We start from the raw sequence: 25413 nt of genomic DNA, 5'->3' as shown, positions 1-25413 counted from the left end.
TTTAAGCAGAGACCTGTTACTTGCCGACCTCTGCATTAGTGTTCCACATGCTGGCATGTTGACCTAGAAAAACTGGCTCCCAACTCTTAGTCTGCTGATCCCTGACAGACCATTTTAATTAAAGGAATGACAAACAAGTAAGATGATATCTTTATTGGTCCTGGAAAAAAAATGAGTCCTTTACTGCCTTTGATATCTTTCCTTTGTGGGATTCAGCATGGCATTGGTACCTAATTGAAAAGGACATTTCTGCCTAATAAAACGTAAAAGCCAAAAATCACACTCTGCATACAGCATGTATGTTTAAAACATCCAAACATAGAAAGAAGTTTTGAACTTCAGTTTTTCAAGGTGAGCTAAGCTGCCACAAGTTTCAATTCCTTGTTATCTTCTTAGTCAGTGGCTCCCAACCTTTTCTATACCCCACACCCCTAGAACGCTTCTGATACATTCTCGCATCCCTTACAAAAGTTTGAAATAATGGCAACGAATTATGCACATACACTATAATTTTGAAAACCCAAGTTTTCGCACCCCCTGGAATATCGTCTCGCACCCCCAGGGGTTGCAAGCAACCCTGGATGGGAACCCCTGTTCTTAGCAAAATGTTCAAGTTGGTTTTATGAATTCTAGATTCTAGTAGAAAAAAAAATAACACCACATCCCTTGAAAGCTTTTGCTTAGGCTTTAGACTAATCATAGCACAGCAGAACACTGAGGTGTTGTATTGAACAATACATTATTTCTTCTGCAGATGATACTATAAGTAACTGTGGCATGGCTTGGGAAACTTGCTTGTTTCAACTGACTGGGCAGTATTTTTTAACTGATCCATTTTTTGCAGCTATAGCAGAGGATCAAAGAATGGAGATGAATATATAAGCTCCTAAGTTCAAACATTATTCATTTAGCAAGAAATCACTTAGTTGCCACATTCAAACTTAGTCAAGAAAAGTTGCACTTAAAGTCCTAGTCTTTGCCAAACATTTCTTTGTTATAGGCATTCCATTCACACATAAGGCCCTGCTGTTGCTTTGTTATGACAAGGTTTCATAGATTTTTTTTATAAGGCTATCCTGTATGTTTTAAGAATGTGGGTAAAATTTAAATATCGAGACCTGAGATATTTACAAGCCTGAGAAAAGCTGTGTTGCAACAAGAATGTATACAGTTAGTCCTCAACTTACAACCACAATTCGGTCACTGAGCAATGCAGTTCTAGTTCTTGCATCAAGTCATCCTGTGACAGGACTCAATTTTACAATAATTTTTATTGCAGTCATTAAGCAAATCAATGTGGTCATTAAGTGAATCACATGGTTGTTAAGCAAATCAGGATTCCCCAATTGACTTTGCTTGTCAGAAGCTGGTTGAAAAGGTAATTGTGATTATGAGACCACAGGATATTGCAACAGTTGTAAATGTGATCCTCAGAGCCTAAATTGCAGCCATATGACCGCAGGAGTAGTGTGATGGTCAAAGCTTTGAGGACAAGATGGAAGCCCCTTTTTCCAAGGCTATTATAACTTTGAATCATTGTTAAATGAGCAGTTGTAAGTCAAGAACTGTACTTAGGACCATGCGGAAAATAACACATTACTCCTTGGTTGTAATTAAACATCTAATCTCCCCCCCCCCTTTTTTTTTATTTTCTCTAGCTGAAGCTCCAGCAAACCAGGCTCCAGGAGGTAAGAATATTTCATCCTAAAAAAATAGCAAAACAAATCAGCTAGCAGGGCTCTCTTAGCATCCTGGCTCAAATATCCAATGCTTTGCAAACAGCCAAAAGAGGGGCTATCCAGAATTTTGGGTGTTGTTCCCCAGGGCAGGTGCTGGGATAGAGAAAATATGATGGCTCTGCTTAATAGAGAGAGCTGGAGCATGCCCAAACCTGTCATTTCTTGGTCACTCTGCCCAAGCAGAAACTATTGGACATTAGGCAATCCTACACGTACTGTAATTTAGTTCCGAACCATGCAGGACTTTATGGGTAACAACAACACCAAGAATTACACTCAGAAGCTCATTGGAAGACATTGGCAGCTCACATAGAAATAGTGTAATATGGGCACATTGTGAAGTTCCAAAAATGCCCACACAAATTTTAAAAAATGCATTCTGGAAAAATTGCAATTTCCACATGCTGTTCAAGGGGAGCCCCACATAGAATCTATTACAGTAATCCAACTGGAAGATAACTAAGTACACAGGCATTTGGAAATCTTCAAGTTATCTTCAATATACACTGTCAAGGGAATGGTCAGAGAAAGCATTGCCAATAGCTGGAGAACAGGTGGAGCAAGAGGCTTGGAAGGCTCCTTAATTTCTGGATAGATGTGGGGAGAATTGTATTTTTAGACATACAAGACTGTCAGTGTAGTTTTAAGATAAAGTGGAATTAACTCATCTGGTCGTGATTCCCACCTAGTTTACTCTGCAAGGTTGATACCAATCTGGCAAGTCTAACAGTACAATTCCCCTTATCTCTTATATAGCCTGAGAAATTAGTGAAGATCTCTTCTAAGCTTCTTGTCCTACCTACTATTTAGCTATGGACAATGCTGTTTCTACCAGCCGTACTCAGCGTGTGGTCTTCAATGGAACCGCATTTACATGGAGGGAAGTGTGTAGTGGGATGCCCCAGGGCTCTGTTCTGGACCCAGTGCTCTTCAACATCTTCATCAACGATTTGGATGAGGGGATATATAGTTCATGTTGATGGATGACTTCATCCAGCAGGTCCATACAGATGTCAAATATAAATGGGGAGAGACTGAAGTCTTGATGAATCTTGAAAGCCTCTCCTTTGCTATCACCTGGAGAAAAGAGAAGATCCACCGCAAAATCATCCCTCCTACTTTCTATACCCTGAGTTGATCCAGAAAGATACCATAATTAAAACTATATGGAAGTCCATAGAATCACTGATGCTTAGCATTCTGGGGTTAGCTCTATTTTTATCAAATTTTATCTACAATAAACTTGGGTCCCTCATCCACTCCTAATTTTGACGTAAAATCTTTTGGAGACAAAATCATATTAACTATAAGCTGGATATGGAATACTTTTTATAGATTGCTGTCTTAAGTCATGCTCTTGAAATTTTGGCCTTGTGCCCTATAATGTGTCCTTCCTCCTTAGAACATAGTGCAATAATAATAGTTTCTCCTGCTTTACTATATCCTAGAACTTCCAATCACCCTAGCAATTTTTGTCCTTCATTAATCAATCTATCTTTTTTTCCCCCAGGGGAAGACAAAGGGGATCCCTCTACACAGTCAGAAGGAATCTTCATCAAGAGGCCAGAAAATGTGCTAATAAATTGCGGTAAATGCAAAGCAGAAAGGCAGAAAGTCCCTGCATATTCTAAATTCTATTGAAATTTACACGAACTTTTTAAAAAAATATTTCTTTTCATCATTTTGTTGTGCATCATGCTTTACTTAGATATCCTTCCTTCCTTCCTTCCTTCCTTCCTTCCTTCCTTCCTTCCTTCCTTCCTTCCTTCCTTCCTTCCTTCCTTCCTTCCTTCCTTCCTTCCTTCCTTCCTTCCTGTCTAAACATTGTCACAGATCAATAAAAAAGACATTTGCAATTTAGGAGACACAACCTAAATAGTAAAGATGAAGAAGAGGGAAAACCAAAGCAATTAAATCAGACATTAGTCTGAAAATTTACAGTTCCACTGTTCAGTTGAAATCAAAACAGTTTCAAAAGAAATTGCTAAGGTCATTTCAAAGGATAGGAGGAAAAGGTAGCTCTCTCATTAGACCTGGTAGAGTAGTCTTTTAAAAAAATTTCATTCATCCTTTCTGTCTCTCTATGTCTGACTATAACTGATAGGATGCTACAGAGCCAAATGTTGCTTGGTTTTAAGCAGGAAGAGAACCTAGAAACCTTTTTCTAATTCTTGCTAGTTTAGTGTAAAAGCTCTAGGGCAGGGGTAGGCAACCTAGCCTCTTTTATGACTTGTGGACTTCAACTCCCAGAATTCCTGAGCCAGGTTGCCTACCCCTGCGTCTAGGGTTTGGTGTGTTCTGCCTTGACAGGGCCCAAGAACCAAGAACAACACATCGTGTTACATATGAGTAGTTTCATTTGTTGTTTTTCACCTCCAGATAAAAATCTTGCCAGATTAAAGCAACTACCTGCCTAACTATAGATAGACTTCTATCACATGCCTTAAGCTATTGATCAATGTTAGAATTGGTCATTTTGCATATCAGCAATAGTCAGGACACTTCTAAGAATCTTCTCTGAGAGGGAAAAGTGGCTCTTTTTCAATTGGTATAAAGTGACTGTTGGTTTCTCTAGGTCAGAATGAACCAGAGCATCTCCCTGAAGCTATCACCCTTCAGCAAGGTTGACTGAAACATCACCATCCCCAGCCACCACAACTAATAGTTGTGTAGTCTAAGAATGCTAGGAACTGTAGTCCAGCACATTTAGAATACCTGTAGCTTCATTGTCATGGGGTTTCAAAGAGAGGCCATCTTTATAGACATTCTCTTTGCCTTAAAACACCCTATAGAAGTTTAATTCTCTTGATTTAGATGAATAGGATAACAAAGTGCCTGTTTAGATAGGGAAACAGGTGTTCTGACTTTAATGTCTCCTTTCTATAGGCGGTGATGTGTCTATCCACATACAGTTGGATGGGGCTCAGCTCCCTTGCAAACCTTCCGTCAAGTGGTTCAAGGGGAAGTGGCTGGAGTTGGGCGTTAAGAGCGGGCTACGGTTCCAGTTCAAAGAGGACTTTGACAAGGATAAAAATGTGAGCCCCTGTAGAAAAGGAGGCTATAAGAGATACTGATATCTGTTCTCTTAAAATCTATTGAGCTCTTAAAAGTACTTTACTCTAACTACCATAGCTTATTTCAAAAGGATACTGTGAAATATGTTTTGCAATAGCAGCTAAGAATTCTGTCAATTCCCAGCTAAGCCTGATTTGGCTTGTAAATATGTGAGCTTTCGCAAACCCATCACTCTCTAAATTTTCAGTTTAATGTTTTTTAAGATTAAGTCCATGTCTTAACAACCATTTATTTAGTGACTATTAAGTGCTACAAAGCTGCTGAAAAACAGGACTTACAATTGGTCATAACACTTAATTACTGTCATCACAGCATCCCCAGAGATACATAATGAAAAGTTGCATGCTTGGAAACTGGCAGGTATTTACAATGGTTGCAGCAGCGTCCTGCAGTCACATTTGTGACCTTCCCAGCCAACTTCTGACAAGCAAAGTCAATAGGGGAAGCCAGATTCACAGGACTGCACGACTCATTTAACAATTGCAGTGATTCACTTAACAACTTTGAAAAAAAAGATGGTAAAATTGGGCACGATCCACTTAACAACTATCTGGCTTAGCAATGGAAATTCCAATTCCAATTGCGGTCATAAGTCAAAGATCACTTGTAGTACATTTTGGAGAATTTTTAGAACTTTTCCAACAATCAGCTTCCCCTGGGAATATCCCCATGTTTCTTTTATTCTAGCCAAACTGCATTTGCTTGCATGTTTTCCAATGACTTTAAGTGGAGTAGAAAAAGTCTACTCTGCTGCTTTTAAGAACAAGCTATGAGACGGGAGGGAGCATCAGGTTGGAGAAACTTGCCATATACAATACTGGTGGGTGACTGTTGGAGAAATTTGCTGGATGACACTTGTGGCATTATGAAGGTATTCACACAACAGAATTCTCTGTGTATAAGTTGAATTAAAGAGTAATCAGACAGCTCTACAGAAACAGTTCTTAAGCGCTTGGGAATATCTTCAGTTTAAGATTTTTAAAATTGGTGAAGTAGAAATCTAAACACATCTGAAAATGTCCTTAATTTCAATCTAAACAAGACATTTTAAGCTGATTTAAGCTGATTTTGAGATTTAACTGCTTAAAGACACTGAGAGTAATAACAGACCAATTTTGGCAAATGTCTAATCTCAAATATTTGCCAAACTAACAGGAACTAGCACAGTGAAGGGAAAAAAAACGGGGTAAGATATCAGTAATGTAGGTGTGCTTAATCCTTCTGTGTCTGTTGCAAATCTCCCTCCCCTCGCCAAACTATTTTACTATCTATTAAATCTCTGAATTGTTAAACAAACAAACAAACAAAGCTACTTGTGGGACTTTGGTTGGAGAATTGATTACACAGTGCATCACAGTCCCAGTAGTTCATTTTCTGCTGCTATTGTCTTTCTCTTGGAATTACATTTTTCCTATCCTATTGAATCTCTTAAAACTCCCATTAACACCAATGGAATATAGAGATGCTTGTTCCTAGTTCAGAACCATTATATGCCAGAGATATAGTGGCAATAAAAATAGCTACTAATAAACTTTGTGCTTAATGTTTTGTTTATTCTCAAAGATTTACTCCAATGAACTGAAAATTGAGAAAGTAGTAATTGGAGACCGAGGTGACTATCGTTTTGAGGTGACAGCCAAGGACTTTTTTGACAGCTGTGTCTTCAATATTGATGTGGAAGGTACCACAATGTTCACACTGTTTGCTTATCTGTAGACTTAAATTAAAAAAAACAACCCTCAAATGTTTGCATAATATTCTTTGCTTACAGAGATAAATAACATTGTTCATTTAACCTATTAAGTCAGTAAGTGGCTTCTCCAAAAGTCACTGATTCACAGATGCTTTTTTTTCAAAAGGCATCTAGACTTTCTTGTTTTGCTAGAAAATGCTTCACTTCTCATTCAAGAAACTTATTCAGTTCTGCCTGGTGGAGAATGGAAGGATTCATGTGCTTATTAGCCTCTTTCTGAGATTCATTGAGGCCACTTGGAGGTTTATCTATGCCTTCGTGTCACTCCTGCAGCATTTGAAGGGTGTTCATCCCAAAGCGCAAAGCTAAGTGTCTATGGAGATTTGAAAGAAAGCACCTTTCGGATGACCATGACATAGATGACCAAAAATCTCCATAGATATTCACTGAACCATAGACTACCAAACTTAACTTTAGCCAAGACCCATGTTGTACGAATTCAGCCTAAATATCTTGACATCTAATGTCATCCTTTGGAACTTGTATCCCACCAAGTAGTTTTTCATACTGGTGAAGATTAATTTGCCAGATTAATATTAATATTGGCAATTTTTTGTGGCTGACATCCCTGTGTGGAATTTTAGTCTTCAGGATGTTTTATCATTCCTTTACTTTACTATATTTATTTGTTTGGTTATTAATCCTTAGCTAGCATTAGTATGCAGAGTTATTCTGAGCAAGAAGGTGTTTTTGCTTTAGCGGACACTTTTTTCCTTCCTAATTTCCATGTTGTTTTCCCATTCCTATCTTTGTAAACTTCCTTATTCCTTTAAATCTTTGTTTATTTTTATTTATTTATTTATTAAATTCATATGCTGCCTGTCTCACTATCCAGAGACACTGCAGCTTACACTAGAATAAAAGTATAAATATAAAAGCATTGAAGCACTGTTATTTTCTCCTCCAGCACCAAGAACAGAAGAAACTGGCAATATTTTAGAAACATTCAAACGTTCGTAAGTACACATGGTTTCAGCACAGATGAACCCCTTATTTGGAAAGCCCACCTTCATTTAATCATTCTGGTTCTGTTGGACTACAGCTTCTGTAGTCCTGACTCCATAGTTCTGCTGAACCTGATAAATATGGAGGTGATGGTGGCAGGCAAGGAAATCCTGGCTCAGTATATTGGATCATGAAAAAAATTCCAAAATCAAACCACAATGAGACAAAAGAATGTGGAAGTTTAGCCATCTCCAGAACTCTTCTTCAGACAAAATATTGTAAAAATCAGAAGATGAGAAGAAGCAAAATATTAAAAATTACAGTGCGTGGTGCTTTGAATGAGAAGTTCCCTCTTCTTTTCCTTGCAGTGGAGAAGCCAAAAGTGATGCTGCTGGAGAGCTGGATTTCACTGGCTTGCTTAAGAAAAGGTACAATAAGTGAAGATATTAGGAGTGAAGGGAGCTGTAACACTAATCTTCTCTTTGCCTGAAAATAGATAATCATCAGAGGCAATCAGTCTAGGACAATATTTCTCAACTTTGGCAATTTTAAGATGTGTAAATTTCAACTCTCAGAATTTCCCAGCCAGCACTAGGCTGAAAAATGCCTATTTAGGTATATACTATATTGCCTTCACCTGCATTTTTTTTCTCAAGTAATTTTCCTCTAAAATGGAAGGTCTTGGATTTCCTGAGGACATGATAACAAAGCCAGATGAGGGGAGAGGGGTTTTGTGTAATTTCTTTTTGGCTCCTTGACGGTCAAATATAGGACAAGCTTTCTTTTGGAGAAATTTGGGAGTTTCCTATAATGCAACACAGTATAGGACAAGAATTGGCTGTTCTAAATCAGGGGGTCCCCAACCACCAGGCTCTGGCCCACTACCAGGCCATGGCCTATTCGCAACCAGGCTACGGGCCGGTGCACACACGCACAGAGCTCAACTCACATGAGCAGCGGGTTGGCTCACACATGCATGCACACGCAGCTCAACTTGTGAGGCCCGGTTCCCTTCTCCCTCCCCAGCCAGGCCGCCAAGCGGCAAAGGTTGAGGACTGTTGTTCTATCTAGAGGATAGATTCGAAAGCTTCCTCTTCCTCTATCCCTCTTTGTAGAGAAGTGCAAGTGCAAGAAGAAGAGAAGAAAAAGAAGAAGAAGAAAGATGACGACGATGATTTGGGGATTCCACCAGAGATCTGGGAACTGCTTAAGGGTGTGACCAAGAAAAGCGAGTATGAGCGCATTGCCTTTGAGTATGGCATCACTGATCTACGTGGCATGTTGAAAAGGCTCAAGAAAGCCAAGGTGGAGATCAAGAGAAGTGCAGGTACCAGAAAGGACTAGGCTGGTGGAGACCGAGATATAACTTCTGTTTAATGCCGGTAGTTATGTGGCATGTTTTAGCATTTTGGCATCACGTATAGATGATATTGCCTCATTAGCCTTCTCTTAGCTTTCCACCTCCTCTAGTCCAAGAGCACAAAAGGGATGTCTGTTCTCAATCTCTTTTGTAGCCTTCATTAAGAAACTGGACCCAGCCTATCAAGTTGATAAAGGCCACAAGATCAAGATGTGGGTGGAGTTGAGTGACCCTGACTTACCTATCAAATGGCTAAAAAATGGGCAGCTGATCAAGCCCAGTGGCAAGTAAGTCTGAGCAACGAGGTGGTAAAACCAGGACGCCTGTTTATTTTTCTAGTGGGTAGGAAGTAGGAAAATATATTGGGAAACAGGTCTCTTTGTGCAGGAGCATGTGTTTTTTTCTTTCTTGTGGATAGATACATCTTTGAGAATGTGGGTAAGAAACGTATCATGACAATCACCAAGACAACACTGGCGGATGATGCAGCCTACGAATGTGTGGCTGGAGATGAGAAGAGCTTCACAGAGGTCTTTGTAAAAGGTGAGGATGGAGGATGTATGCAAATGTAATACAATTGGGGAACATGACAAAGGTGGTGATGACTTTCAGAATAAAATTGAAAGGCGTAGCCTTGTGTGAGCAATATCTCCATTGTACATTCCATCTTTATGTACCTAGAGCCACCTGTCCTGGTCGTGAGTGGCCTGGATGACCAACAAGTATATGTGGGAGAGAAGGTAGTTTTGGAAGTAGAGGTATCTGAGGAAGGAGCTCAGGTAATGTGGTAAGTTACCAGTTCAACGTTTCCTATTTTTCTCTCTTTTATCTTCTAGCCAATCAGCCGACTTCTAAATAATCCCAGTCCCTGGTATTGGCTACAGAGCTATCTCTTCAACTACCAGCATATGTTTCATGTCAATTTGCTTTCATCTTTCTTCTTTTAATTCTGCAAAAAATATAATAGAAATAATAATGTAATAAAAAATAGAATGCCAGTTCTTTTCAAATGTTATAAAATTCTATGATTTAAATTTAGTAAGCAAAAATCATGTAGCATAATAATAGTGATAAATTTATAGATAATACATAGTTAAAAAAGGAAATATTGCCTGGAGATAAACTGTAGAATCATAAAAGCAACAATTTTAGGAAACGTAATCAGATTGCTTGAAAATAAGGCTAATATTTTGGAAAAGCCTTATTTCTGCCCATTATGATGCTGGTAAGGCCCTTGCCTTCCCTCTTATTTTACTTACATCATAGACATTGCCATGTCTCTCCAGTCATGTCCTTTCTCCATCTTTTTCCCTTTTCCCTCTCTTCATCTCCAGGTTGAAGGATGGTGTGGAGATGACTCGTGAAGACACCTTCAAGTACCGCATCAGAAAGGATGGCAAAAAGCACATGCTCATCATCAATGAGGCTGACAAAGAAGATGCTGGGCGCTACCAGATTGTAACCAATGGGGGCCAATCAGAGGCAGATCTTGCAGTTGAAGGTCTGTGGAGGGCAATAGAAAGATTATAAAGGGATTTTGGAGGTTTTTCACAGTGCAATTTATGTGTTCAAATCTTTCTTTTTTTTGAGAATTTGTTTTGATTTTTTAATACAATTCAAAAGTACTTATTCAGCAAACTGGTTGTCTGAGTTTATCATTCACTAATACAAATTGAATTCCTAATCCCATTTTTTTCTGCAACTATTGATAAAATAAGTCCCAAGTTTAAAAATATTCTGTTCCTTCTTTTTCTTTCAACATCAGAGTAAGTCTGTCCATTTCCGCACATAGTATTTTTTAAATTATTTCTTCCTCTAGTGGTATTTCTTCATTTTTCCAATATTGTACGAATATGATTCTTGCAGCTGTTATCACATGTAAAATCAAGTATATACTTTGTTTGTCAAGCTTTTCTGGCATTATACCTAATAAAAAAAGTTCAGGTTTAAAATTTACATGTTTTCCCAATATCTTTTCTAGCTAAGTATGTATTTTTGTCCAATATCTCTTTCCTTTAACATATATCTACCATACATGGTAATAAGTACCTGACTTGTGATTACATTTCCAGCAATCTATCTGACATATTTTTAAACATTTTTGCTAGTTTTGCTCGTGGCAAGTGCCATCTATAAAACATTTTATATAAGTTTTCTTTGTAAGAGGTTGACATTGTCAATTTATAATTTCTTTCCCACAAGTTTTGCCATTTTTCTAAATCTATATTATGTGTTCAAATCTTATCATCCAGACAAACCGCTAGAGGTAATTCAAGGTATTGCTGATCTGACTGTCAAGGCCACTGAACAAGCTGTCTTCAAGTGTGAAGTGTCTGATGAGAAGGTGACTGGCAAATGGTTCAAGAATGGAGTTGAGATCCGGCCCAGTAAACGCATCACAGTGTCTCACAAGGGCAGGTGAGCATTTGGAAAAAAACAGTAGTATATAGGCATAGTGGTTTTTTTTTTAAATTACCTCATAATTGAAAAAGAAAATTATGATGGAAAAACATGTATTCTCAAGAAAATAAAAGGGGAACCCCCCCAAAGTACAATATATTGTTACAACAAGTAACAGTTACAATTCTATATATCCTTTTCTAAAGTAAGTTTTATTCAATGTATTTATTTTAATACACTTATATAACTAGCATTCTTTTATATTTATTTTAATACACACATAACTAGTATTGTTTTATACTCTACTTTGTTAAGTAAAATGAGTTCTATATATCATTATATTTGTCCATACAAAGTCTATAGGTAATCTGTTCATGGATTGCATGGATGGCAACCGTAATCAAGTTTTCAATCCTTTGAATAACTGGGGCCATACATTTATCTTTTCAATGATGCAATATTAATCTTCCATTTATCTATTTATTTATTTATTTATTTATTTATTTATTTATTTATTTATTTATTTATTTATTTATTTATTTATTTATTTATCTATCTATCAAATTTGGAGATTGCCCATCTCACCTTACAAAGGGACTCTGGATGGGGAATATTTAAAACATAAAAGCCATACAAATATTATAGTACAATTGGAGGCAGTTAAAATAAGTATAAAATTATTGAAGTTAAAAAGTTGGCAGAAGGCCTTCAAAGGTGCTAACCAGCTCCAAGCTTGCATGCTTTCTGCATACCCCAAACAAGTTGGCACAGCCTAGGTCTTCAAACACTTCTGAAGGGCCAGGAGTCTGAGGGCCCGCCTCACCCCTTGGGAAAAATATTCCACAGAATGGGGGAGACAGCAGAGAATGATATTTTCCTGGATCCCATCAGTTCAAATTCTTTAACTGATGGGCTACTCTGCCTGCCTGACAGGTTGAGATAGGCAGATGTAACAGGGAGAAGATGTTTCTGCAAGTAACCTGCCATAAAAAAGGCACGTAGCATCCAAAATGTAGGTGAACTACTTATTTTTGCCATTTGTTATGACTCCATTTGTGCCTGCCATTTTGTTAGTTCAGCTGAATCTGTTTTGATATTACAGATTAAACTCTTGTCTTGAGCTTATGAAATTCAGCTTTAGGCCTTTGCTTGGGCATAAATCTCACCATACAGACTTGGGTAGAATACCATCTCTCTATCCAATGTACTTCATTATTTCCTTTTTGTTTATTTATTAATTAAATTTATATGTCTCCATCTCACTAACAGCAACTATGGGTGATCTAATTTCTGGAGGAAATAAACAAGATAATAAAGGCAAACGCAATATTTATTTCAAGGGTGTGGTTCTTGATTTATTTATTTTTAATGCAGACATGTGCATACATATTGATGCACACTGATTCACCACTTTCTTATACTTTTCAGTGCTAAATACATTACACTCAATGAACTGAGGTTTCACAAAACATCATTCTGGTTATTCCAGCTTTGTTTGCTTTGCTTTGGGGCCTAGGCTTTAAATACTGCAGGAAGAACGACAGTTTGATGCAATGTATGCTATTCACCCCTGAATAGCCAGTTTGTTCATTTGGATAAGAAATAAACATCAAATGATTTGTTTAATGGTGAGGAAAAATCAAGGTGCTGGACCATCTGTGAGGGTGATCTTAATTAGAATCCCAACCCTGTGAATCAGCTGATGATAGTCCACCGATTCTGATCCTTTGTTCATTATTTCAATTTTATTCTGCAGAGTCCACAAGCTGGTCATTGATGATGTGAGACCTGAAGATGAAGGAGATTACACCTTTATCCCTGATGGATATGCTCTTTCACTTTCTGCTAAACTCAACTTCTTGGGTCAGTGCAAGGAGGGACTTTGTGGGAGGCTGAAGATTCTCCACTAAGTGCAAAGCCCTTGAGATACTCATGATCATCATAGTTATAGTCCATGTGCAAAAGAGTGGCTGAGTGGCTGAATATCATGTATTTATGGTATTCATACAGAAACATACAAAAACACGAGTTTGTTTTTTCTAAATTACTTCTATAACCACATATCTAGCCAATGTGGTGCATGAGTGCATTAGATGAGACTCTTGGAAAAGTTCCTCTGTGCAAATATATGTTTGTTTGTTTCTCATGTTCGAATTGCAAGGATTGCTGCTCAGTTTGCCAAACTGAATTGGAATTGCTAGGAGCCAAAATAGACCTGTGCCACAAATTTGTGAGGGGCTAAAAAACCAGAACCTCACTCCCAATATTGTTAATAGGGATTTTCCCAAAGCAATTAATGACAAACTGTGTGAATATTGCAAGGGGAAATGAACTGAAGAATTATAACTAAAATTCTGAGTCAAATTTATTTCAAGTCTGGAGGAAATGCACCAAAACTCACTAGTTTAAACTAGGAGGGGACATTTTTGCACATAAGGGCCACAATTAATTGTGTTGCCATTGTTGTAGCAGGGACCAGTGACAGTGAAGTTGTGAAGTCACTCAAATATATGGAGTTAATTTTTCTAGGATTTTTTCCCCTTTTAATTTTTAACTTACAGTATTTGCTTCATTTTTCAATTTAAAAAAAGGGAACGTATGCCCATTGCTATGAATTTTTGGGAGATGGGGTGGGGACTTCAGGAGCTTTAAAAAAAGGGTTCAGGGTCCTATGGATCATCAGTTTGGGTGCCTTGTGCATGCATGTGTTTAAATGAATGCTTCAATTGCAAAACTTTTACATTAACTGCAGAAGCCACACTGGTCACGGATGTAATCTTTTGGATTTGATTGACTTCAGTTTGTAAGGAAGTTTATGATGCTCTTATTTCACAGGAGACTGTTTTGGGGGATGACACCATGCCCTAATTCTATAGTGGCACAGAAAGTCACAGTATAGGTTTATAACCTCAAAGTATTGCCCAGAGGTTTCACTGCTGGTTTTTCTTCTTTCTCTTTCCCTTTCTAGAGATCAAGATTGAATATGTTCCTAAGCAAGGTGGGTGGATTCTTTCAATCTTGGCAGAATGTTGGCTAGGAAAGGAACCTCAGAATTCTTTCCAAGACAGCAAAATTCAGGCTTGTGAAAACTGTTTGAATGAGTAAAGTGAAGAGGTCTCTCCCTTTCATCTCCCTGCAGAGATATCAGATGCAGACCAATGGTGCTCAGTGGCTGCATGCTGAAGGCTACTAGCCTACAATTTTTGCTGAGCCCAAGTATTTCACTTAAACAGCTGGAGGCGAGTCAGACTGTTCAGGGGGTTAAGGCATCTCCCATATTTGGATAGGTTACAACATCTGGGGCATTTTAATTTAGAAAATAAAAGAATCCAAGGGCGAACATGATCTCATGAAGATGAATGGTGGAAGCTTCAGGGCACTCAGAATAAAGTATTTCATCATATCCCAAACACTTACAGGTAGTCCTTGACTTCTAATCATAATAGTGACTGATTTTATGACATTTTTGACATGATTAAGCAAATCACATGGTTGCCTATTGAATTTGCTTGTCAGAAGCCATCTGGAAAAGTTGCAAATGGTCGCATGATTTCAGGATCCTGCAACCATCATAAATACATGCTGGTTGCCAAGCACCTGATTTTTGATCACAAGTCCATGGGGACGCTGCAACAGTCATAATTATGAGGACTGGCCATAAGTCTTCTTTTTCAGTGCCATCATAACTTTGAATAGCCACTAAACCAGGGATTTTTAAACTTGGCCCTTTTATGACTTGAGGATTTCAACTCGCAGAATTCTTCAGCCAGGATGGCTGGCTGAGGAATTCTGGGAGTTGAAGTCCACAAGTCATAAAAGGGCCAGGTTTGAAGACCCCTGCATTAAACAAATGGTTTTAAGTTGAAGGCCACTTGCATACTTTGACTTTTAATGCTACAGAATGGAGAGACAGCAACCAGCTTGGATGGGTTAGAGGAGAAGAAGACTTTCTGTAATTATTGTTATGACAACTGAACCTCTCCCATACAGGAGGGAACTATTGGCTTCGAATCTTCCTTGTGGCCCTTCCAGAGGCATCTGATTGGCCCATGGATGCTGAACTAAATGTGTTTCTATATAGATCACTAGGCTCTTCTCTCCTAATAGACAATATGTACAGTTCCTGTTTATGAAATGGAAATAATTATTTCCATTAAGGAATAATTATTTATTTTTTGCTTTGAACTGTTGGCATAAACTAAGCAATGCATCTCTCCAGCTGAATAGATCCAGTATTACAAACAGCTCTCCATAAGAAACCATCTCTGTGTGAGGACATAGGCAGGCAACTAATTGTCAAGAGAATAGTTATAATAATCCCCCAAAAGGGCCTTAATTAAAAAAGAAAGAAAGAAAGGACCTCAAATCAGCTGCCCCATGTTTGCTCTCTCAAAAGTTGTTAGTAGCTGCTAGTATCAATCCTGGAAATACCAGGTAATGCATTACTAATGTGGAGGGGAAATCGTTTCATTGTCACTTCTGGTTTTCCCAGAACCCCCCAAGATCCATTTAGATTGTGGATCAGGGAAAACAAATGAAAACACTATTGTTGTTGTTGCTGGGAACAAATTACGGCTCGACGTGAACATCACTGGAGAACCTGCACCAACAGCAACTTGGATGAAGGGTACTGAAGTAAGTATTTGTTGGGTCCAAGTAAAACATATTAAAGCTTCAGTTTCAAAATCAGAGAAGCTAAACCAAAGAATGCTAACTAATTTGTAACACTGCCTCTTTCTCAAAATTAACTTCTTCAGACTTTGGAATCTGTGAGGATAACCAATGGAAATAGCAGGTCCAGTAATAGCATCATAGTTAGCAACTTAAAATGCTCAAGGTCCAGTAATAGCATCATACGCTTTGCCCATCCCAGCCATATTTTCACAAGAGAAAATTATGTACCAAATTAAATCTAAATTAATATGGCCATGCAAAGCATTTAAATAGAGGGGGATTATAATTGTGGAGCAGAAACCACCTCTCTCTTTTGCAATACTGGAACAAGCTTTTAAGGTTTCTTTGGAAGGTTCTTCTGGCTGTCCAGTCATGCAGTTTGGAGACAGCTGGAAGCAGTCTTGGAACCAGGCATGCAACCCTTGGCAAATGATGCTTTTCCTGTAATGATTCACAGGGAGGGGTTTTCTTCATGTTTCCATGTGTTACAAAGTACCTTCTTAGTGCTTTTCACAATCCTAATTAAATTGAAAAGGACTAAAGAGATATTACTTACTATTATTTAAGTGATTCTATTGCTTTTATTACTTAAAACCTCTCTGGTAAGTCAAGCTTGTTCAACACTAAAAGTCCTCATATTCTTAAAATACTATAAGTACAATTAAATTGTCAGTAAAATAATGATTCCGATGACAGCATCCTTTCTGTGACAATTGCCACTTCCTAGGTCAGATTGAATTAATGCTAATAATTAGGATTCAGCTGATTGTTCCATGAAGTGTTTTTAAAGTTTTTAATTATTCTAAAAGTTTCTTTTTTCTTATAGTCCTTTATATATACATATGTATTCCAAATACACACACACACACACACACACACTCATCACACTCACTCGTATATATATATATATATATATATATATATATATATATTCAAAATTTGGATTGCTAACAAAGAATTAAGGGAGGAAAAAAAAAGATTCCTTTCTCCCATATTTGGGCCGACAGGGTGCACCAAACTCAAGATTATATATATATATATATATATATATATATATATATATATATATATATATATATATATATATATATATATATATATGATAAAAACAATAAAAACCGAGCACCAAGAGGAATATAACAAAATCTAAAATTTTAATGGGCCAAGCTTTCGTCAGAATCCTCTGACATCATCAGGGCCTTAAAACAGCAATCTGGAAGAAGCCTTTATATAGCGTTTGCAGCCTGCATCCGGCTCCTGCTGCGCGTTAATGGGCCCAGCTGTTCCTGCCGTATCATGGGCAAGGCGCCTACGTCAGCATGGGGGACCTCCTTGAGTGTCTTGCGCTTTCTGTCGCAGATATTCTCCACACCCACCCTCAGAGTAGGGGGAACCCCCTTCATTTTGTCTATCCGCAATGCACGAGTTCCTCTCTTCCTCCCTTCCCCTATTTTTTCACAGCTCAGGTGTAACGCTTCCGTCTCCTCCACGGGGGTTCCTACTGTCCACCCTCCATCTTCCCCCCCTCCTTCGTCCTGATCCCCTCTCCCAGAAGCAGCACGTCTGTGCGTGATATCCAAGCAATCCACTCTCCATGTCTCGGTGTTTCTGCTCCTTTGCCGGCATTCAGCTGGTCCGGCATTGTGATGGCTACGCTGGCCCCAACGGCATGCTCCCGGTCTCGGTTCTGTCCACTTCTTGTATTCCCACCTTCATAGTGTAATCAGCCTTCTTGTATTCCTGCCTTCATAGTGTAATCAGCCTTCTTGTATTCCTGCCTTCATAGTGTAATCAGCCTTCACACACACACACACACACACACACACACACACACACACACACACACACACACATATATATTCCAAATCTAACCATATCAGTCATGTTCTGTTTCAAGTTTATTTTAAATATCTTTTTTTAACATTGCAGTTTGTTAATAGTTGAGGCCAATAGAAAAATAGTACATTTTATTTAAAATAATTAAATACAGGTATTTTAAAATTCATGAACTGATTCACACAACATGCCAAACCATCCAATTCTGTTCCAGGCTAAGCAAGGATAATGTGTTAAGACAATGACTTTGTAAAGCTCCAGGTCCACACTGTTGAAACTGCTTGCCCTATTGTAGAAGCGATGAGATTTCTTTTGGTTTTTAAAGCAACAGCCCATCTTTCTGAAATGCTGAACATTCTATTGCTCTTCAAAATCTTGGCGTCTTTATATATTTTCTTTCCAGTTTGTAAATTTCTAGATCCCCTTGACCATTTCTGCCTTCCTCCATCCTCCCTCAGGTTTTTTCAGAAACAGAAGGCCGGGTCCGTATAGAAGAGCGCAAAGAGCTGAGCAGTTTTGTGGTAGAGAGTGCTGAGCGCTCTGATGAAGATCTGTACACTATCAAGGTGACTAATCCGGTGGGCGAGGATGTTGCCTTTCTCAACATCAAGGTTGTGGGTAAGTTAGTAGATCAGTGGGAAGATAGGGATCCTTCTTTCTGCCCAGCATTTCTTCACCTATAACATTCTTGCTCCTTATCTTTGGCAGATGTTCCTGATCCTCCTGAAGCTGTGCGTGTCACTTCCGTTGGAGAGGACTGGGCCATTTTGGTATGGGAACCACCCAAGTATGATGGTGGTATGCCTATTACTGGTGAGTACTTCAAGTTAATGTTGGTGGCTGTTCAAACACATGGGAACCTAAAGTTAGGGAATGGAATAAGGATAATCTCATCCTACTCTTTGACTCTCTCAGTCTTTAAGGGAGGCTACAGCATTGTCTAACACAGTGATTCTGAAACTTTTTAGGGGCTCACCCTAAGAAGAGAAATGAATTGATGAAATGCCGCTCCTAAATAAAACTAATTATTCTAATGTTGGGCAAGAAATAAATTTACCATTAGGTTTTGATATACATTCATCTAGTAGTGTATTAAATATACATACATAATTTAAATTAATTTTAATTAATTTAAATTTACAACTATTTACATTTAGTGTTATTATTGGGCTTCTCAAATTTTGTGGCACCAGAGATACCTCATTCAAGCTAAACAAAGAGCAAAGCCTAGAATGAGTTTTAGAAGGGCACCTGATTTTTTTGCACAAGCTTGAATAGGTTTAAGAAAAGAATTGCTTGCCATCCCCAAAGAATCTCAACTCACTGTTCAAGATCCCCTGGCCTAATGCCTCTGAATGCGAAAGGCAAATATAACATGGAAAAATGCATGCAAATCTATCCTCACATTAAAAAAGCACCACAACTGCAAGAACATCTTTGCTCTTCTCCAAAAGCTATTTTTATTTTAAAGGCTCTGCCCGTCACCATTCTAGCACATTCAAGAATATTTTGATTGTTTGGTTTCCTTGAAACTAAAACTAAAATAGTACTGCCACCTGCTGTAATCCTAGTCAATTTAACATTGCTTCAGGTCTTTGTAAGAAATACGGTTATGCTTTTTTTGGCTGGCCAAGGTAGATGTAGTAAACTAACACATCCGAAATTAAAATGTTGGATGTCTGCCCTGTGGGAGACATCCAACATTGGGTTGTGGGAGAAAACCAAGAACCCTTTTCTTTGCGGATACTACAGGTAGTCCTTGACTTACAACAGTTCATTTAGTGACTGTTCAAAGTTATAACAGCAAAAAAGTGACTTATGACCATTTTTTTACTTACAATCATTGCACCATCCCCATAGTCCCATGATCAAAATTCAGGTACTTGGCAACTGACTCATATTTATGATGGTAGCAGTGTCCTGGAGTCATGTGATTACCTTTTGTGACCCTCTGACAAGCAATGGGGAAGCCAGATTCACTTAACAACTGTGTTACTAACTTAACAATGCAGTGATCCACGACAACTGTGGTAAAAAAGATCATAAAATGGGGAAAAGGCTCACGTAACAGCTATTTCATTTAGCAACAGAAATGTTAGGCTCAACTGTGGTCGTAAGTCAAGTACTACCTGTAGTTGAGATTTTACTTTTCAGAAATAACCTGGAGATTATAATTTTCCTGGATAACATTGTTATAAATACTCAATTTATGATCGCAACTGAGTTGAAATTGCAATTGTATGTAACGTTGCCGTATGACTTGACTCAATTTTGTGACCATTGTTACAAATATTGTTAAGTGAGTCACCATATTTGTTAAGCAAATCAAATGATTATTAAACAAATCACATGGTCATAAGACTGAATCCAGCTCATCCAATAGGTGCCTTTTGCCCCAAAACAGCAAAATGTCACAAAATGTGATTGTGTGATTGTAAGATGCTACAACCAATCATAAATGTGAGCCTGTTGCAAAGCAACTGAAATTCGATCATATGATTGTAGGGTGTGTGTGCAGTCATAACTTCAAGAATGGGTCATAAGTAAGTTTTTTTGAGTCCATCATAACTTTGGATGGTTCTTAAGTGACTGTTTGTAGGTCAAGGATTACCTGTATCTGAATGCACTGTGTATGTATCCTTTTATCTTAATTCTTAAGTTAAGAATTAATATAGAAAACTGAAATATCTTCCACCACATATCATTTCTCCCCCGCTCCTTTGGACTCCAGGTTACCTGATGGAGCGCAAGAAGAAGGGTAGCATGCGCTGGATGAAACTGAATTTTGAAGTATTCACCGAGTTGACTTATGAGTCCACCAAGATGATTGAAGGGTGTCTCTATGAGATGCGGGTCTTTGCAGTCAATGCCATTGGAATCTCTCAACCCAGCCAGAATACCAAACCTTTCATGCCTATCGGTGAGCACAACAGCTGGCTTGGGATGAAATACTGGCAAGGGCAGCGCATGAGCTGATAAAATACTGGAACAGGTAGAAAAAGTGGACTTGTCCTTTCCCTCACATAGCACTATTGAGCTAGACGTAGCAGCCAAAGAAGCCAAAGAGCTGCTGTTGGATCATGACGAAGAGTTGAGAATTCCAGGTCAACAGCACAAGATTTCTGCTGGACTTTTTGATTCTGGATATGGGGGAGATGAATTCAGATTGCATTTTCATGGAAATGATATAAGAATAACAGTTAAAATTTCCTGAGAACATATACCCAAATTGCAAAATTGATTTAAAAAATGGTCACAGAATGAACATGTTATGGACATGTAATGGACATTTCTATATGAATATCTATAAGGCCTAGAGTCACCTTATCAGTGAAATGGTTGGCATATAAATTTAATAGATAAATAAACAAATAATGATTTGTTTGCATTACTGAATCAACTGCAAAACATGCAGCCATTAGGGACAATTGGGTTAAAATGAGTAGATTAAGAGGTCTGCATGAACATTCAAAGATTTAAAAAAAAACATTTTGCAGTCTAATGTATCAAGAAAAGAATGACACTAGAAAAAAAGGACAAAATTGGAGAAAGCAGGGACAGGCTGTTATTTCCTTATTGTCCATTAAACACTAGGAAATGATAATTTTGTGTGTGTGTGTATGTGTGTGTATTTATATTTTTACTGTTATTATTTTACTAATTTCCCTCCCTATTCAATTCTGCTTCAGCCCCCACCAGTGAGCCTCTTCATCTCACTGTGGAGGATGTCACAGACACAACAACCACTCTGAAATGGCGCGCTCCAAACCGAATCGGTGCAGGGGGCATTGATGGCTACCTCATTGAGTACTGCAAGGAAGGGAGTGAGTTTCTCTACCAGTAAAAGAAAATCTGAGTTTGTATGCTGTGCATGGCCCTTTTACAGCTCTCTTATTTAAGCAATTAATTGAAGTTGTTCCCCAGAGTGATGGAGGCCAGATTAATTGCTCCCTTTGCCTACTTTGTTGCTGATTTTTTTTTTCTTTTCATCTCTGGCAAGATAGTTTGTAATGGTAGTGGGAATGACCTTGGAAGGTAGGGAGAAGAGACACAGCCAAGGGAACATTCAGATAAAAGGCAACGTAGCCCCAAAGAGAATGTGGGTGTGGCAAACATCTCAGAAGGGACCCTTCCTAGTTTCTTGGGCTATAAAGGGAGCAGGAGAAGAAATGATTTGCGAGATTCTGTTAATGTAACTTCACAATAAAGTGGAGTTAGCTCATCTGGCTGTGCTTCCTGTCTGGTCTGCCTCGCAAGGCAGATATAGTTTGACCGGGCTAAACCTTCACCAGCCCTATAGCAGGATCCACAAGTGCCAATTGGAAATCAAGGACCAGATCAAACTTCAGCAATGTTTCTCTTCTTTTATTTGCTGCCCCTTGAATATCTATAACATCATGCTTGGAAACTCACTGGGAAATACTCCTCCCAAACATATCTTTGGCCAAGACATTCAGTTACTTAAAAAAAAAATGGCTTCTGACTTCCCACTTATTCTTTATCTCCTAATCTTATATTCCACCCTCTTTCCCAGCTGATGAATGGATACCTGCTAATACAGAGCTTGTAGAACGCTGTGGCTTTACTGCCAAAGGACTTCCAACAGGCGAGAAGCTTTTCTTTCGTGTCATTGCAATCAATATTGCAGGCAAAAGTGTACCAGCCACTTTAGCACAGCCTGTCACCATTCGTGAGATTGTTGGTGAGTCACTTTGAGTACCTGGAAATGTTAACCATGAACATAATACAGTAGCTTGTTCTGTCTCCTGGATCAAATTGTCTTATAAGAAGAAATTTCAAGCTCCAATAGGGCAATGGGGTGACCCAATACACATCAGGTTCCTCAAAATGTTTGCCCCACTGTGCTCCACAGTGGGAGTGTTGCATATGATTTGCAAAATTTGCAAATAAAAGGTACTTTCCTATCTTGATTAAAAGCCAGTCTTCCTATTTTTTTAAAGGCTTCATGCAATTATTAATTTCATCCAAGTGTTTCCAACTAGTTTAGCCCCTGTTTTTTTTTAAAAAAATTATTAATAGTTTTGGAATTGCATAAGTCATCTTAATTGTTCTCATTTTGGAATGAATAATTGGGGCACAGATTTTCTATTCTGTTCTTCCAATTATAGCAAAAACAAAAGAGTCCAAGTCACTCAATAGCTCCTTTCTAGCCCCACCCTCATAAGTTTGATATCAAGTCATTACCTAGCAGAATATTTCTGTCTGGTACTCTAGATACCGTAGTAGATGCATCTAGCATCACTTTTAACTAGCACAGCCAAGTTGGAAAGAAAGTTGGACATGATGATTTTGGACATTATTTAATTATTTATCTAGAAGATGATTCTGAATTGTCAGAATTCCACTCATATTTATGGCTGTATGCTAGTAATTCATAAAGTATGTCTATGAAACCACACATTTCCCAAGGTGCTATTTTTTCCATTTTTCCATCCAGTGTCTTTCACCATGTGTTTTTGAGTTCCTTTCCCCACATACTTTCTTTTGTTTTCATATAGAACAACCCAAGATTCGTCTCCCTCGCCATCTCCGACAGACATACATCAAGAAAGTTGGGGAGCAAATCAACATGGTAATCCCATTCCAGGTAGGCAACTGGTTGAAAAGGTAGAGAAACTTACAGTACGCAAATTCACAGTATCATAGTCTTTTTGTGAGGTCTCTGGATTTGCCATGAAACACAGAGTAAAGCATTCTTTAGAATGTTTTTTTTCCTTTCCTGTTAAGTCAAAGAGTATCTACTTCTGATTCAGTAAGATTCTTTAGCAAGTGTTATCAAGGTTAATGATTATGGCTGGAAGCCAAACCTGGCCTCTCCTGTTTTCTCCCACTAACTATTAAAGGGAGCTTTTCCCCTCAAGTGCAGCTTTATTATGCATGTTCAATGTCAAATAGCACATTGTGCAATCCATAATATTATGGAATTATACACACATATTGCTTTATAACTATGTTTATGTAGAATTTTAAAAAGGGCTACATGTCTTGGCCAGTATTCTTTTTCTCTCAGATTGGCTACTGCATATGCAGTATTGACTGGTAGAATGTGATCTTCCTCCCTGCTTATCAACCTTTCTTCAGCACACTAGCAGTGTCCAGGGCGTGTGTGTTTTAAAATCTGATGGGCATGACATCTTAGTCCGTCTCTACTCCTTTTGTATGTATGTTGATATTATACTAAAGCAGTGATGGCGAATCTTTTAGAGACCGAGTGCCCAAACTGCAACCCAAAACCCACTTATGTATCGTCGGGTGCTGGGTGAGCGTGGCCCATTGGGTGGGCGTGGCCCATTGGGTGGATGTGGCTGCAGTAGTAATGGTAGACTGGGTGGGACTAAAAAGTTCAATCAATCAATTCCAACTTTGCGAGATTTTTTCCCCCGCGAGAAGTTGAAATTGATTGATTGATTGAACCTTTTTTTTTTTGCACACGGTGGCAGAGGCCTAAAGCGAAAAGGTTTTATAAAACACAGCTGAAGGCCTAGGGCTGGGGCGACAGCGCGCGTGCCCACAGAGAGGGCACTGCATGCCACCTGTGGCACGCGTGCCATAGGTTCGCCACCACGGTACTAAAGGATCTGATACTATATTGGAACCCTGCAGATTTTGTCCATTCTTGCAGATGACACTCTTCAAGGTTCTCTTGATCCAGCAAGCCTGACTCCATCACAGCTTTTAAATCCATCTTGGGGTAACCCACCAATTTTATTCTTTTCTAAAAACTAACAAGGTTCAATAGCCCACACTGTTTAACTCCATTTTCAGTTGTTAGCCCTACTCTCTCCTCCGTCAACATTCTCCTTTCCAGAGTTTCTTTTTTTAGAGTCTACCTCTGTCAGCTCAGCACTGCCCCTATTGGGAAATACTCCTAAGCTACCTTCTATTTTCACCTTCTACTTATCAGCAAACCAAAACCAAGTCTTTGAAAGCCCATGTCTCTGTGAGAGATTTGCAGGGAGGCCTTCTCTAGCAATGACATTCTTTTTTTTTTTTACTCAAAGTTTTATTAGTTTATAATATATGATACAATGGAAATACAAAAGTAAATAGCAGAAAAGATGGGGAAGGGAAAAGGGAGTAGAGAAGTGAGGTAAGGGAGAAAAAAAGGGAAAAAAAGTATTGACTTCTGACTTCCTGTGGTGCAATAGGGTATCAACTTCAAACCTCAACTTTTTACTTCTACAAAATAATATAAACTAGCCATTTCAATAACATCAAATTATCTGATTGGTAAAGCCCAAAATCAAAATTTCATTTTTTTCCCACCTCAAGCACAAAATCTAGAAGCGGTTCCCATGTGGCAATAAAAGTATTCGTATTCTTTTCTTTAATCAGTACAGCCAGTTTAGCCATCTCTGCTAGCTCCATCAGTTTTTGTAACCATTCGTCTCTTGTAGGAATCAATGTAGTCTTCCATTTCTGAGCATAGAGTAATCTTGCTGCTGTCAACATATACAGTATAACATCAAAGTTCCATATTTTCTTCCAGGTCTGTGTCCATTAGCCCCAAAAGAAAAGTCTCTGGTTTTCTTTCTATATTTACTTTAAGAATTTTCTGTATTAACATATGAATCCTACTCCAATATTTTCTTGCTTTATCAAACGTCCAC

At 38.4% G+C, this 25413-nt stretch overlaps 1 protein-coding gene across 1 annotated transcript in view; it reads left to right on the top strand.

Annotated features, from left to right (window-relative positions):
• The window catches only part of MYBPC2 (myosin binding protein C, fast type), a 41050-nt gene that overhangs the window by 1268 nt on the left and 14369 nt on the right, over positions 1 to 25413 (top strand). Inside the window, exons 2-22 of the mRNA XM_015810143.1 lie at positions 1659 to 1688; positions 3250 to 3327; positions 4626 to 4774; positions 6378 to 6495; positions 7475 to 7523; positions 7881 to 7940; positions 8628 to 8839; positions 9027 to 9159; positions 9291 to 9415; positions 9554 to 9659; positions 10207 to 10373; positions 11125 to 11290; positions 13029 to 13135; positions 14241 to 14270; positions 15765 to 15907; positions 18241 to 18400; positions 18491 to 18595; positions 20514 to 20702; positions 21472 to 21606; positions 22317 to 22484; positions 23302 to 23390. Coding sequence (XP_015665629.1) covers positions 1659 to 1688; positions 3250 to 3327; positions 4626 to 4774; positions 6378 to 6495; positions 7475 to 7523; positions 7881 to 7940; positions 8628 to 8839; positions 9027 to 9159; positions 9291 to 9415; positions 9554 to 9659; positions 10207 to 10373; positions 11125 to 11290; positions 13029 to 13135; positions 14241 to 14270; positions 15765 to 15907; positions 18241 to 18400; positions 18491 to 18595; positions 20514 to 20702; positions 21472 to 21606; positions 22317 to 22484; positions 23302 to 23390 — 2519 coding nt within the window. The remainder of the gene's footprint in view (positions 1 to 1658; positions 1689 to 3249; positions 3328 to 4625; positions 4775 to 6377; positions 6496 to 7474; positions 7524 to 7880; positions 7941 to 8627; positions 8840 to 9026; positions 9160 to 9290; positions 9416 to 9553; positions 9660 to 10206; positions 10374 to 11124; positions 11291 to 13028; positions 13136 to 14240; positions 14271 to 15764; positions 15908 to 18240; positions 18401 to 18490; positions 18596 to 20513; positions 20703 to 21471; positions 21607 to 22316; positions 22485 to 23301; positions 23391 to 25413) is intronic.

The sequence above is a fragment of the Protobothrops mucrosquamatus genome, unplaced genomic scaffold, assembly GCF_001527695.2.
Source record: "Protobothrops mucrosquamatus isolate PMUCROS unplaced genomic scaffold, P.Mucros_1.0 scaffold7, whole genome shotgun sequence".
Taxonomy (NCBI): domain Eukaryota; kingdom Metazoa; phylum Chordata; class Lepidosauria; order Squamata; family Viperidae; genus Protobothrops; species Protobothrops mucrosquamatus.
This window is presented reverse-complemented; position numbering and strand designations above follow the sequence as displayed.